The sequence below is a fragment of the Eutrigla gurnardus genome, assembly GCF_963514095.1.
Source record: "Eutrigla gurnardus genome assembly, chromosome: 10".
Lineage (NCBI taxonomy): Eukaryota > Metazoa > Chordata > Actinopteri > Perciformes > Triglidae > Eutrigla > Eutrigla gurnardus.
The window spans coordinates 192236-206538 of record NC_139924.1 but is presented as its reverse complement, the minus strand read 5'-3'; the positions used below and the strand labels follow the sequence as shown (position 1 = coordinate 206538).

Below are 14303 nucleotides of genomic sequence, written 5' to 3'. Positions count from 1 at the left end.
CTACTTTTCAAACATTGCGCTCCCGAACATGTACAATAAGCAGCGGGCAGTGGTCGAGGCAGAATTGTGGGAAATTGATCATTTTCCCGCTACATCTGATTTATGGTCTAGTCGGACCATCGAGCCGTATTTGAGCCTGACGGTTCATTTTATAGCGCCTGATTCACTATCAGCCGCACGTCAAATTTTTTTTTTTTACTTTTGTAAAAATTACGTATCTTCCGATGATAGAACTACTACTATGCCTCTGCCAAAGCAACAAACGTTTTTTTTTTTGTAAAAGTTCATCAGTGCAATAAACATTTTGTGGAAAAAAATCGTGCAAGAGAATCGTGATCTCAATTCTAAGCAAAAAAATCGTGATTCACATTTTTTCCAGAATCGTGCAGCCCTAATTCACACTATGAGCGACAAAAGAAACCAAACAGTCCAGCGTAGTCGGCTATGCCGTCAACTTTCTGTCAAAGTGTTGCTCAAGCACTCAATGTAGAAATGTCTTTAAAAGGAACCCCGGCTATGAACTTGTAGTTCTTAAAAGATAAATGTTAGGATCAGTTATAATAAAGTGATATAAAAAACCTTCTTGATGTCTTCGTTTTTATAAAATTTGTAAAAAATTGTTTAACTCGTAGGTCGCCATTGTTAACGTCGCAATGCACTCTGGGTAGTGACGTCAAATGGTTGCACTAGCCGGCTTCGGGACCCTGTGGTAACTGTTCAGTGACATAAACATGTCATCTGTTCAGCCTTTTCAATTTGAACCCGAGCGAAACATTAATGAGGAGGACAGCACTGACAATGTTTCACAAAATGAGCATCAAAATGAAGAGCAAGAAAGACGGGATGAGGAGAGAGTGGGACAAAACCGGTGGTGTATGTGCGGCAACTCAACTCAACCGAGAGGGAGAGTGTTTGTTGTCAAGAGCTCCAATTTTTGTCAGCAGATGTTCACGGTAAGCTATTGTGTGATCAAACTTATTCCAATATCAATAATTTTGGAGATTATTAACATCCAGAGCTGTCGTGTGCTTTATAGATAATAAGGAGTCCAACAAACAAAAGTAGCCACTTCATTAAGTCCCACGAGCACGCTAACTCCAGTTATCATCCATAACACGCCATGTGTTTACTTTGCGAGTCTCTGTAGAAGATTTTGTTTATCGCTTTGTACCGCTTTACGACGGAGCTGTACTTATCGATGTTTAACGCGCATTTCACTCGCTCCCCGAGGGCGTTTAGGCTCCTTATGTGGGAAAATTGTCGGAAAAGCATTTGATTTTAGTCTTCGTTTATACCAAGCCGCTCCGGTGAGCTCTTTCAGCAGTTGTGGTCGACTAAAAGCCTCAAATGCATCAGGAGAAAAATGTCGAGAACACAGCCGCGGATCTTTGGGAAGTTGTGTCCGTCCACAGGCATCTTCCCACTCCTTTCTCCTCTTCTTGTCAGTAGGAAAGCAGTGTAAACTCACATCACTCCCCTTGTTGCCTTTTGATTGGAAATCGCATCCAAAAGCAGTACAATGTGGCATTTTACTTGAAATTACTTAATACGCACGTAAACAAACACTAGCGTCAATAGCTATTCTACCGAGTGCAATCATTCTAAGTCATCGCCCCCAGAGTGCATTGCGCGCGGAAAACATGGCGTCCTACGTAGGTCAAAATATGTACTAAATATTATATATATTTAAAGCAATGGCAATATTTTATGTGCTTCTAACAACATATTTTAGTACAAGAGAACAATTGTGGCATATTGGGGCCTACAAGTCTTCATACCCGGGGTTCCTTTTAAAAATTTGAATTGAGAACTGACTAACAGTACATTTAGAAGTAACAAAAACATATGATTGGTCCACACTTCACTGGAAGTACTCAGCACGACACAAAGTACACTCAGCACAACACAAAGTAACTCAGTTTGAAACAAAGTACACTCAGTACTTTACAATGATTCCAAAGAACAACACAAAGTACTTCACATTAGAACAAAAAGTGCATTCAGTACTCAGTATCTATATTTATCAGTGCAGCTGTGAGGGGATCAGCACCTGGCTGGCAGGAAGAACACATCACTATGGCAACATTTATTTCCTGTTGTGATCACACACACTTACACATACACATGTCCTCCATGTTATGTAATCATTCCAAACATAAGGAACAGATAACCCACATTATTTATGATGCATCAACATTAAGGGTGAAGTCTGCCTTTCTGATCCAACAAAGCTACACTTTCTATCCTCAGTTTGAATAAAGTGACTGAGGTGATAGTTACAAACCTTAAGTTCATATACATATATTTAGGCACCCCGAGTATCAGGAGGCGTGGGCTGCAGTTAATTTACATCTATATGTAAACCAATTGAGCTAGAGACGAGACACACTGCAGTGAGCTCTGTGGCGGCGGGCTCCGTTGTGCTAGGGCTCTATGATTTCCGCGAAGCGGAAAACGTGGACGGAATTACAGAATCTGTAATACTGTGACTCCTCCATAAATGATGCACATACACTTACATATTTATGCACTACACAGAATTTAGAAAAATTAAAACGGAAAACACAGAATTCAGACAAATTAAAACGGAAAACACGAAATTTAGAAGAAAATAAAACAGAATCTGGAAAAAATGTAAACAGATTTCATAGAGCCCTAGATTCCTCCCATCTTCAACACTTGTGTGCATCAGTGCATAGCCTCACTGTTTTAAACACTCTTCACTGCCATTCATGTTGAAACGGTAAAGGTTTGAAATGTAAGTTGCTGGGTTTAGGGAATTCAACCATGTGAAAATCCTCCCATTGTTTATTTTATGTCAAATCAGCCAATCCCAGCTATCATTGGGTGAAGGCAGGGTTCACCCTGGACAGGTAACCAGTCTATCACAGGGCCGACATGTAGAGACAAACAACCATTCAATCTCACATTCACACCTACGGGCAATTTAGAGTCATCAATGAACCTATCCCCATCCTGCATGTCTTTGGACTGTGGGAGGAAGCCGGAGAACCCGGAGAGAACCCAGGCTCACATGGGGAGAACATGCAAACTCCACACAGAAGGAACCTGAACCCGACCCGGGAATCAAACCCGGGACCCTCTCGACAGTGCTACCCACTACACCACCGTGCAGCCCTAACATGGAAAGTATTGTGTCAATTAAGTTTGCACATGACAGAAACACTGTGCACTTATAAGTTACATGGAGATGACTGACTTACATTTACATTTAGCAGACACTTTTGTACATTGTACATTTGTCGAAAGAAGTGAGTCATGCTATGCAGAGTCGAGGTGAAGTCTGAAAAGATGAGTCTCGAGTCTTTTTCGGAAGATGGCAAGTCACTCTGCTGTCCTGACATCGGTCGGGAGTGAGGTGCCAGAACAGAGAAGAGTTGGGACTTTGATGAGCGACATTTATTTGATTTCAGCGATGGTGGTTCAAGCCGGCCAGCTGAAGTAGAGGAGCGAAGTGCTCGCTTTGGGGCGTGTGGCTTGACCAGTGTTTGAAGGTAGATGGGTGCCGTTCCATTGATGGCCTTGAAGGCCAGTGCCATCGTCTTGAATTGGATGTGTGCTGCAACAGGGAGCTAGTGGAGGTCACGGAGGAGGGGCGTCACATAGGAGAATTTGGGTAGATTGAAGACATGGGCTGCGTTTCAATAACAGTTTGAGTCGCCCTCGCTCACTTGCCCTCAGCCCTTGCTATGACGTCACACGGAGGCCACTTGGAGGGCGGAGGGAAAGTGGGCGGAGGGGGAGTGAAAGAGGTAAATGGAACACACCTGCCCTCGTTCACTAACAGCCCAGACAATCATGGATCAACCACACGTTGTTGGAGTAGCGCTATACTGCCTATTCCAAATTACACAAAATATGCAGAGACTCATTTCATTGAGACGAAGACGTATTCTGCGCTTGATGGCAATACGGCTGCTTATATACTTACACTTGTAAACGGTGGGCTCTGCCATAACTGCAACAGACAGTCTAATTGCACAATTTAAGAAAATGAATTCAATTTAATTCATTTTCTACTTTCTTCTTTCTTCTTCTTCTTTGGTGGTGAATAGACAGCAGACAATGGTGTTTGAGGTTCATTATCGCCAACGCATGGACATATTTTTCGTGCACCACTGCAATGCATTGTGGGTGATATACAGCTCTGAAGTGGCCATCGTTGTTCACTCGATCACTCAGCCCTCAAGGGTCGATCTCACGGAGTTCACTTCAGCTGTTCAGGGAAATGGAACAGCCCTTAAGATGGCGGCGGGGATTCCCCCGAGGGCAAGTGCTTAGGGCAAGTGAGCGAGGGCGACTCAACCTGTTATTGAAACGCAGCTAAGGTGTGCTGCAGCATTCTGGATACACTGCAATGGTTTAGTCACCGAGGCTGGGAGTCCAGCCGGGAGAGAGTTGCAGTAGTCAAGGCAAGAGATGACCAGTGCTTGGACCAGGAGTTGCGTTGCATCCTTTGTGAGGAAAGACCGGATCCTACGGATATTGTAGGGGGCAAATCTGCAGGATCGGGCCACAGCAGGGATGTTGGCGGTGCAGGATAGTTGGTCATCAAGGATTACACCCAGGTTCCTCGCAGTTGACGACGGCAATACTGTGATGCCCTCGACAGTGACCGACAGGTCCATGCGAGGGCAGTCTTTCCCCTGATGAAGAGGAGTTTGGTTGTATACAGGTGTAGCTTGAGGTGATGCACACTTGTCCAGACGGAGATGTCCGCCAGACATTCCGAGATGTAAGTTGCAATGTGAGTGTCGGAGGTTGGGGGAAAAGAGAGGAACAGCAGGGTGTCATCCACAAAACAATAGTAGGAGAATCCATGTGATGTGATGACACAGCCTAGTGATCCGGTGTATAGTGAGACAAAAGCGGTCCTAGTACTGAGCCTTGAGGGACACCCATGTCCAGATAACAGGGTTTGGACATAGAGCCATTCCATGTGACCTGAAAGGTGCGATTTGTCAGGTATGATGTGAACCAGGTTAGAGCAGAGTCAGTGATGCCAAGTTCAGCCAGGGTGGAGAGGAGGATTTGGTGGTTGACTGTGTCAAATGTGGCAGATAGGTCGAGGAGAATGAGAACGGAGGAGTGGGATGAGGCTCTGCCGTTTCACAGGGACTCAGTCACTGTGAGGAGGGCCGTCTCAGTGGAGTGAGCAGTCCTGAATCCTGATTGATTAGGGTCAAGGAGGTTTTTCTGTGAGAGATAAGGATGACAGTTGGTTGTAGGCGGCACGTTCCAGGGTTTTAGAGTGGAATGAAAGAAGAGATACAGGTCTGTAGTTTCGGATGTCAGCAGCGTCTAGGTGTTTTTTTTTTAGGAGGGGCTCCACTGTAGCCGTCTTAAAAGCCGCTGGAATGACACCTGAAGTGAGGGAGGAGTTGATCAGGGTGATGAGGAATGGCAAGAAGTCTTGTGAGATATCTTGGAGAAGAGAGGAGGGAATCGGGTCAAGGGAGCAGGTAGTGGCACGTGTGCGTGAATATCTTCAGAGGAGAGAGGGCTGAAGCTGGTAAGGTCATCAGAGGTGAGAGTTAGGGGAGATGTTTTCTGGGAGGTTGTAGGAGCGAATGAGGAGCTGATGTCTTTTACTTTCTGCTACACAGTGCTCATTAACTAGCTAAAGTTAGCTGACGTTGTTTTGGTTAATGTTGTAACTTTTTATTTAACAGGTGTAAAAGTTATCTATAAAAAACTCTGGGTGTACATTGGTCTACTGATATTTGGTCTCGTTGAACGTTGTTAAGCAGTTTTTTACGTAATAATATAATAAGCGACCAGGGAATCACGTCAAGTTAACAAGGGGGGGGGGGGTACAATGTTTGTCACAACACCGGCCCTGACGGTTCTCCCATCCCATCCGCTACACAGTCGTTAAAGTTGAATCTTGACTTCTCAGCGCCCTGAACTCTATAAAAGCTGTCGCTAAGTTACGTTAACCGACTGGACAGAAACCTGCTCGGACACTGTGTTCAGTCCCCGGGCTCTGTGGCTCACTCACCGGCCCTGGTGGTGTCAGTCAGGTCGTGGTTGGCGGTGCTCCGGGGAAACTCCTTCAGCTTCCTGCCGCTGAGGTTCAGGCACCCGGTGGCCGAGGCTTCATCCAGCGCCCGGTCCATAGAACGGTTCCAGGGAGCCGGACCCGCCGGTCCCAGTCCGTTATTATTCCCGACTAAAACATTTCTGGGGGTGCCGCTGTTGCCGCCTCCAACCGTAAAGTTGAGACCGGTGTTGTCCACAGACCCCAGCAACACCGAGGCCGCCATTACACACTACGGCTGGTTAGCTCTGGGTGCTAACGGCTACTACCTCTCCCACCCTAAACTCCAGAAGAGAGCATGCGCAGAGAGGCGTTTAGAGGGAAGATAACCGGACATCAGATTAATTGAGCAAAACTGCACAGTAATCGTAATGTATGTACTGTAGTACTTTATTGTTCATACAGTATGACTACATAAAGTACTAAAGTAGACACAATATTATTGGACTACTTCAAAGGACATTTATGAGGAAGAAAACATTTGAATGAAACTTTCGGGACCACAGAACTAAAGATAAACGTATGTGACACCTTCCAAAAAAGATAAAGTGCTTTACATGGGAAAAAACGAATGAAATGAAATCGTTGAATAGAATAACCACAATAACATTTTTCCACTTAATGAAGATAATATTTAATAATATTTGTGGTATGTTAATGCTATGTAAATCAGATCCTTCATTATAAAGTCCTTTACATGACACAGAATGGCTGCCGTCAATTTTATTATATATTAAATTAATTATATATTTTTTATACTATTACTAATGTTTTCAACTTGGTTAGCTATTGTAACAATTTGTTGTGTTGTTATAATGTATCTATAACACTGCCTCGTACATTTGAATCTGATTATATTTGTTTGTTAAAAAAATAATTCTAAAATATATAATAATATATTTTAATAAACACATTTCTTCATACATGAGAGAGGATCAATATGAACAAACTTAATAAATATATTGTTGATTACATTTTCACCTACTTTGGATGAAGTTTCACAAACATTAAAAAAATATTTCATAACATTTTCATCATATGGTAGATCAGTAGTATCTGAATCAATCATTATTCTATTAAAAAAGAAAGTAGCTTTAACAAAACACATACTATCCTGATGGGAGACCAATAGTATGTATATTATATACATTCATTCTAACAACAGAAAAAACACTCTTTTCTTTCAATTTGTAGTATTTTATCACCTAACAACTTCATCCCCCAGAATTCCCGGCGCTGTCGCATATTGACGCATGCGTTTCCGCAGCAGTGTCCTGGGCCGGGTATCATGGCGACGTACGTGGACATCCTGAAAAGCGAGTTTCCAGAAATCGACACGGAGGTTTTCGATTATATCACAGGTGAGTGGCCGGAGACAGGAATGCTGTGTCCGGGGACAGAGACGCTGTCTCTCGGGGTGATGGAGCGACAAACGGCAGCCATATAATCGACTGTTAGCCGGGCAGCCGCCGCTCTTAGCTACAGCTAATGAGCTAACATGGGTGAGGCTAACCGGGCTAACTGTTCTGAGAGGAGGGACACCGGGTGGGACAGCATGGCTCGGTGAGGGTAGCTAAACCTGAAACCAAGTTAGTTGGAGGTTTATAGCCCGGCTTGACTTTACCAAACCCTGAACCCTGAGCGACAGGAATCATTATGTAATTATCTACTATAACAAGAAGTATAACTTGAAGTGTTGTCGGAAAAACTACTACAAGAGCAGCAATAGTACAGGAATGTCATAGGAAGTAGTATAAGAAGCATAACCCTTAGTTTCAACACAACATTATAGGAAGATTACAGTAAGGCAAGGCAAGGCAACTTTATTTGTATAGCACATTTCATACACAAGGCAGACTCAAAGTGCTTCACATCATACAACAAAGTGAAAAAAAAATAGAAGAATTAAAAGAAAATAAAGGCAAATTTAAAAGTGCATTACAGAAAGAAAGGAGAATAAAAACATATTTGCAATAATTAAAAACAGTGCAGACATTAAAAGATTTAGCAGAAAGCTATGGTGAACGTAAAAGTTTTCAGTCTAGTTTTAAAAGTGGTCAGAGTTGGGGCAAGTCTTACATCTGGGTCATTCCGTGTCATTTCATCAAATTTCTGAAAATCTTCCCACCTGACCATCTCAGAATGTCCTGAAAAAATTCAAGTACAAAGACACACTTGTTAATAGGACAAATCCAAAATATTAGGTCTCTACTGTCAATACTTTTCTCATGAAACATCATTGAATGAAGGGTAGTTTAGACGGTTTTTGGCATCATGTTCTGAAAAGCCATTTTTAAACAGCAATATCTGGAAAACTATCTCACCTGTGGCCTTCAAATTTTCTACAGTGTATATATGTTACTAATAGCCTCCAGAAATGAAATATCAGGGGTGTAGCTCAATGATAACCTAGTATGGTAGGTACTTAAAATTAGGCTTTTTAAAATAAAGTAGTACATTTGAAGAGTGGCTGAGCTCCCATTTTTGCAGATAAAAGACTTCTATCACTTCTGCCTCTATCTCTGGTGTTGGCTTAAACATTCTACAAAATATGGTTTCTCTTAGATTATTAGTTTCACAGATATTAAGGCTCAAAAATGGAAGTAAACACATCTTTGCCCAACTTCAGAGTCATATTCCAAAAAACTGACAACACGCATCAGGTCCAAACTTACTTATTTTGAAAGATCATATTCTTGTTGAAATCATATTAAAAAATCGGGAGGGTGTTTTGCCTCAATTTGTCGCAGTGATTTTTTAAAATCCTGACATTGGTGGGGATTTTGTGGCCGTTTTTGGTACTGCATGTCTTATTATCCTACCAGTAAACATCACAGGAGGGCAATTCAATGTGTTTTTTACCATTTACCAAAGACTTACATGTGACTAAATGCTACTGATAAATTTAGCCTCACGAAAACATTAAAATGTAGCACAGTTGTAGTTACAGAGGCAATACGTCCTTGAATGTGAGTTAAACATGGTGAAAGCAGCTTTTAATGTCTTAAACCATGAACAAACATAGCATAATATTGAAGAGTGTACATTTTGTCATACTTTAAGTATATAAATTACACAACTAAACCAAATAATAATCTTAATTTGAGCATAAAGATTTTGAATTACAGTAGAACAGTCTCCAAAGTTTGATATTGAATAACAGTTTGTCTCTATGCTCACTATGAGACAATATGTGAGTTATGATCAGAAATGGTGGATAGGAAGTATCAGAGATGTTTCAGATGAAGATGTACTGGTTCAGTTCATGCACCCACATGGCCCTGCCAAGAGTTTCTACTGGCCAAGAAGAGAAGATGTGCAATGTCCCACTGCAGCATAGAATTGCAAGATTTGACGTTCCCTCTACAGTAACTGGGTGCATGTATGCCATCAAAAAAGATGAGCACAACAGAGCAGAGATGTACATGAGACAATTTCTAAAGTGACTGCCAAATTAATGAATGTGACGAAGGAATTGGATCTAAAAGATGAAAAATGTGTCATCCCTCACAGTGAGCATAGAGAGAAACTGTTATTCAATATCAAACTTTGGAGACTTTTGTACTGTAATGTAAAATCTTATGCTCAAATTAAGATTATTATTTGATTTGGTTGTGGTATTTATATACTTAAAGTATGACAAAATGTACAGTCTTTAATATTATGCTATCATATGTTTGTTCATGGTTTAAGACATTAAAAGCTGCTTACAGCATGTTTAACTCACATTCAAGGACTCATTGCCTCTGTAACTACAACTGTGCTATATTTTAATGTTTTCGTAAGGCTAAATTTATCAGTAGCATTTAGGCACTGTAAGTCTTTGGTAAATGGTAAAAAACACAATTGAATTGCCCTCCTGTGATGTTTACTGGTAGGCTATTAGGACATGCAGTACCAAAACGAGCCACAAAAACCCCACCAATATCAGGATTTAAAAAAATCACTGCGACAAAATGAGGCAAAACACCCTCCTGATTTTTTAATATGACTTTAACAAGAATATGATCTTTCAAAAAAAGTAAGTTTGGACCTGATACGTGTTGTCAGTTTTTTGGAATATGACTCTGAAGTTGGGCAAAGATGTGTTTACTTCCATTTTTGAGCCTTAATATCTGTGAAACTAATAATCTAAGAGAGACCATATTTTGTAGAATGTTTAAGCCAACACCAGAGATAGAGGCAGAAGTGATAGAAGTCTTTTATCTGTAAAAATGGGAGCTCAGCCACTCTTCAAATGTACTACTTTATTTCAACAAGCCACATTTGAAGTACTTACCATACTAGGTTATCATTGAGCTACACCCTGATATTTCATGTTTGGAGGCTTTTAGTAACAGATATACACTCTAGAAATTTTGAAGGCCACAGGTGAGATAGTTTTCCAGATAATGCCGTTTAAAAATGGCTTTTCAGAGTATGATGCCAAAAACCGTCTAAACTACCCTTCATTCAATGACGTTTCATGAGGAAACTGTTGACAGTAGAGACCTAATATTTTGGCTTTGTCCTATTAACAAGTGTGTCTTTGTACTCAAATTTTTTCAGGACATTCTGAGATGGTCAGGTGGGAGGCATTTGATGAAATGACACGGAATGACCCATCTTCAGGAAGTTTATTCCAGCCATTTTTTGCATAGTGACTAAATGATGCTCTCCCGTGATTGTTGTTTACTCTGGGAATCACTAACAGATTGGTCTCAGAAGATCTTAGTGGTCTAGAAGGCTTATGTAGTGGGAGCATATCAGTGATATACTTAGGTCCTAGACCATGTAGTGATTTATATGTGAGCAGGAGGATTTTGAAAACAATCCTCTGACATACAGGGAGCCAATGTAAGGATTTAAGAATTGGTGTAATGTGCTCACATTTTTTGGTCTTTGTAAGAACATTACACCAATTCTTAAATCCTCTGACATACAGGGAGCCAATGTAAGGATTTAAGAATTGGTGTAATGTGCTCACATTTTTTGGTCTTTGTAAGAACTCTAGCAGCAGCGTTCTGAACAAGCTGTAGCTGCCTGACAGTTTTTTTCGGAAGACCTGCAAGGAGACCATTAAAGTAGTCTATCCTACTAGTAATAAAGGCATGTACAAGTTTTTCTAAGTCTTGAGCATTATAGGAAGTACTACAAAAGTATTACAGAAAGTATTACAAAGTATTTAAGAAAAAGTGCAGTGGTGTCATAGCAAGTATTACAATAAGTATTGTAGGAAAAAGTACATCCATCCATCCATTATCTACTGCTTATCCTGTATTCAGGGTTGTGGGGGGGCTGGAGTCCCAGCTGACATTGGGCGTAAGCAGGGTACACCTGGACAGGACGCCAGTGGAAAATGTACATGAGTGTCATTAAAAGTAATACAAAAGAATTGTAGAAAAGTTACAGGTACATCATGGTAAATATTATACAGGGCTCCAGACTAACTTTTTGCATTGGTTGCACTGGTGCGCCTAACTTTTTTTTTTAGGTGCACCAGCACAAAATTTAGGTGCACCCACATTTTTCATCGCGTCGCCTTTAACGCCAAAAAGTCACCTTTTTATCGCTCTCCTCCTACATAATGACACCCCCTTATGGCCTAGGTTAACTGCAGCACCATCAGCACCCAGAGCAACCCTTTTCTCCAGCCAATCTTCACACTGATGCCCAAGCGAAGCAAATGCTTGCTTTGTGGCACAATAAAAAGATCATACAGGTCACTAGCCTATAGATTGCAAATGGAAAACTGTTTATGTGATCTTAGCCTAGCCTACTTATATTTTTACTAAGACTATCCATTTTAAATAATATAAGAAATAGGCTACTAGGGCTGAACGATTTATCGTATCGTTATCTAGATATGAACATTCAAGATATTAATATCGAAAAAGCAACGATATAAACGATATAGATTTACCCCGCGCTCGCCCTGCATGTAAAGCTCTGGCAGTCACAATAAACTTCATTTTTACGATTGCCCTTGAATTAGGGATAGACCGATTATCGGCCGGGCCGATTATCGGCGCCGATATTCAGCATTTTGACGCAAATCGGCATCGGCCTTTTTCTTTAATCCGACGGCCGATAAGAGATCAATTTAAAACTGGGTTATTTTGGCTCTGATGGAGCCGCGCCTCTCTGTCTGCAGCATTGTCCCACCCACAGCACCATCCGATTGGTTACACACAGAGCCATGGCATGGGTAACAGCCAATCAGCAGTGAAAGCTGTGCATGCTCAGTGCTGCTCACACACGCGGCGGCGAGGAGAAAAAGTTTTGCCGAGTGGAGAAGCTGCGGAGTCCTTTACAACTCACAACTACTAGTAACGTTACCATGAGCCCAAAACACAAACATAAGCGGCAGCTCTGCTCGCTCGCAGTCCCTCCAGAGGTGTCTGTTAACTGAGACCCATTGTGGCGTATACGCTACAAAATATCATGTTGTCTTTAGAGCGTCATAACTCCGTAATGGTTTGCGCTAGAAACATGCGGTCTTTTTCCTCTTAAACTAGAGAAACGGGGCTGAATAACGGTACCCTGCTTGCCCATGTGAGCGATTTATTTCTGACAACAAAACGAATGCGTAAAGTTGTAAAATATGTGACTAGATGTCTCCTCGTCTCCGTGGCGCATTTCTCCGTTTTGTTTATGTATATCGTCGATCACTTCTCATCCGCCATCTTGCTAGTGACGTATAGCGTTACGTTTATGCATCGGACGCTCGTATTGGCTCCCGTAGCGGCTTTTACAGCCAATCGGAAAGCCTGATTTACGCTTGGCCGTGAGTTGTTGTGTTTGCCCAAACGGGAGACACGGAGGAGTTCAGAGCAGAGCAAATGACGGTCAAAAAGTTACTGTAGTGATAGAGAAAGTTAAATACATAAATGGTACAGAAGAAGTACACTACACACATATTTAGGGCAGGGAGAGGAAAGGACCATTGCTGGCAAAACAAAACGCCCATGGACACTACCCAAAATAATATCCATATTTCATAGACAGAAGCAGCTTATTATTATTATATTATTATTAATATTATTATATTATACATGTTGCAATTCTGAAAAGCTGTTTAATATCGTATCGGTATCGGCCCTGAAAAAACCATATCGGTCTATCTCTACCTTGAATGCACCGCTATGGCCAGCCAACCACGAACCTTATTTCATGCTTGCTGTGGATCGACAGCTGAAGCCAACCAATGACGAACATATGAGGGCGGGACTCCCGCCGCGAGAGTGAGGGAGACGGAAACCGAGACGCAGACGCAACATACACACCGGGGAAATCAAAAAGAAAGAAAGAAAAGTGAGACGAGTGCGGAAGATAATGCGGCCAGTGGCGGTGCCGAATCTGATTTGGTGCCAAAACATAAATCATCCTCCATTATTTGGAGGTATTTTGGATTTAATAACGATGATGTCAACCAGAGCGGGGTGTTGTGCAGGTCGTGTTTGGGGAAAATTGCACCGAGTGTATTGCAATGCGTTCAGTAGCGTTACACCGTATGAGTTGGCGTCCACCAGACATAAAGACATTACAGACGCTATAACATACCACATTGCAAAAGATATGGTACCCGTGTAGACAGTCTAAAATGTTTAATTTTGTATTTATTGATTGGTGACTTTATGTTAATGTTGATGACTGGCAGTAAGGTATCATCAATAAAACTGCAGTTTCCACATTCTTTTGTATTATGATGTTTTTATTTTTCTGAAAATATTTGGTTTTCACCGAACCCGTAGTCATATCGTATCGATATCGAGATATCTGGCATGAATATCAAGATATGAAATTTTGTCCATATCGTTCAGCCCTATAGGCTACTATACAATTTCCTATTCATGATGTCTCATGCTGTAATGTGGACCTTCAAACACTGTGCGTGTCCATGCTCCACCTCGACATGTCCAATTAACATGTTGACCGGACTCCCTTTACGCAAAATGCAGCAGTAGACAATAACGCACTCCTTCGTAGAGACGTCTGTGTCGCAGTCAATCATGAATGACGTGTACCATACGTGGCGTTTCCAACCTCCGCAGTTGTCTTGTTGTTTAGTGTGTTGACATTTTTTTCATCAGAATAATTTCGGACTTAAATTTGGTGAACGGCAACTCCTCCTTTGCAATATTATATGCGACATTGAATTTTATAATCATTTCACAGGGCTCCAGAGTGCGACCATTTTGGTCGCATATGCGACCAAAATTTTTATGAGTGCGACTGAAAAAAATTGTAGGTCGCACTGGTG

General features: G+C 41.6%; 2 protein-coding genes across 5 annotated transcripts in view; one reads left to right on the top strand and one right to left on the bottom strand.

Moving 5' to 3' along the window:
• The window catches only part of lrch3 (leucine-rich repeats and calponin homology (CH) domain containing 3), a 61393-nt gene extending 55055 nt beyond the window's left edge, over positions 1-6338 (bottom strand). For 3 of the 4 annotated variants that reach the window (XM_084019940.1, XM_084019939.1, XM_084019941.1), the window contains exon 1: positions 6023-6338. In XM_084019940.1, the coding sequence (XP_083876066.1) occupies positions 6023-6287 (265 nt within the window). In that variant the 5' untranslated portion in view covers positions 6288-6338. The remainder of the gene's footprint in view (positions 1-6022) is intronic. The other variant, XM_084019942.1, reaches the window with a different exon arrangement.
• Positions 6339-7286: 948 nt separating this feature from the next.
• The window catches only part of abcf3 (ATP-binding cassette, sub-family F (GCN20), member 3), a 40838-nt gene continuing 33821 nt past the window's right edge, over positions 7287-14303 (top strand). Inside the window, exon 1 of the mRNA XM_084019946.1 lies at positions 7287-7422. Within this exon, the coding sequence (XP_083876072.1) occupies positions 7350-7422 (73 nt within the window). The 5' untranslated portion in view covers positions 7287-7349. The remainder of the gene's footprint in view (positions 7423-14303) is intronic.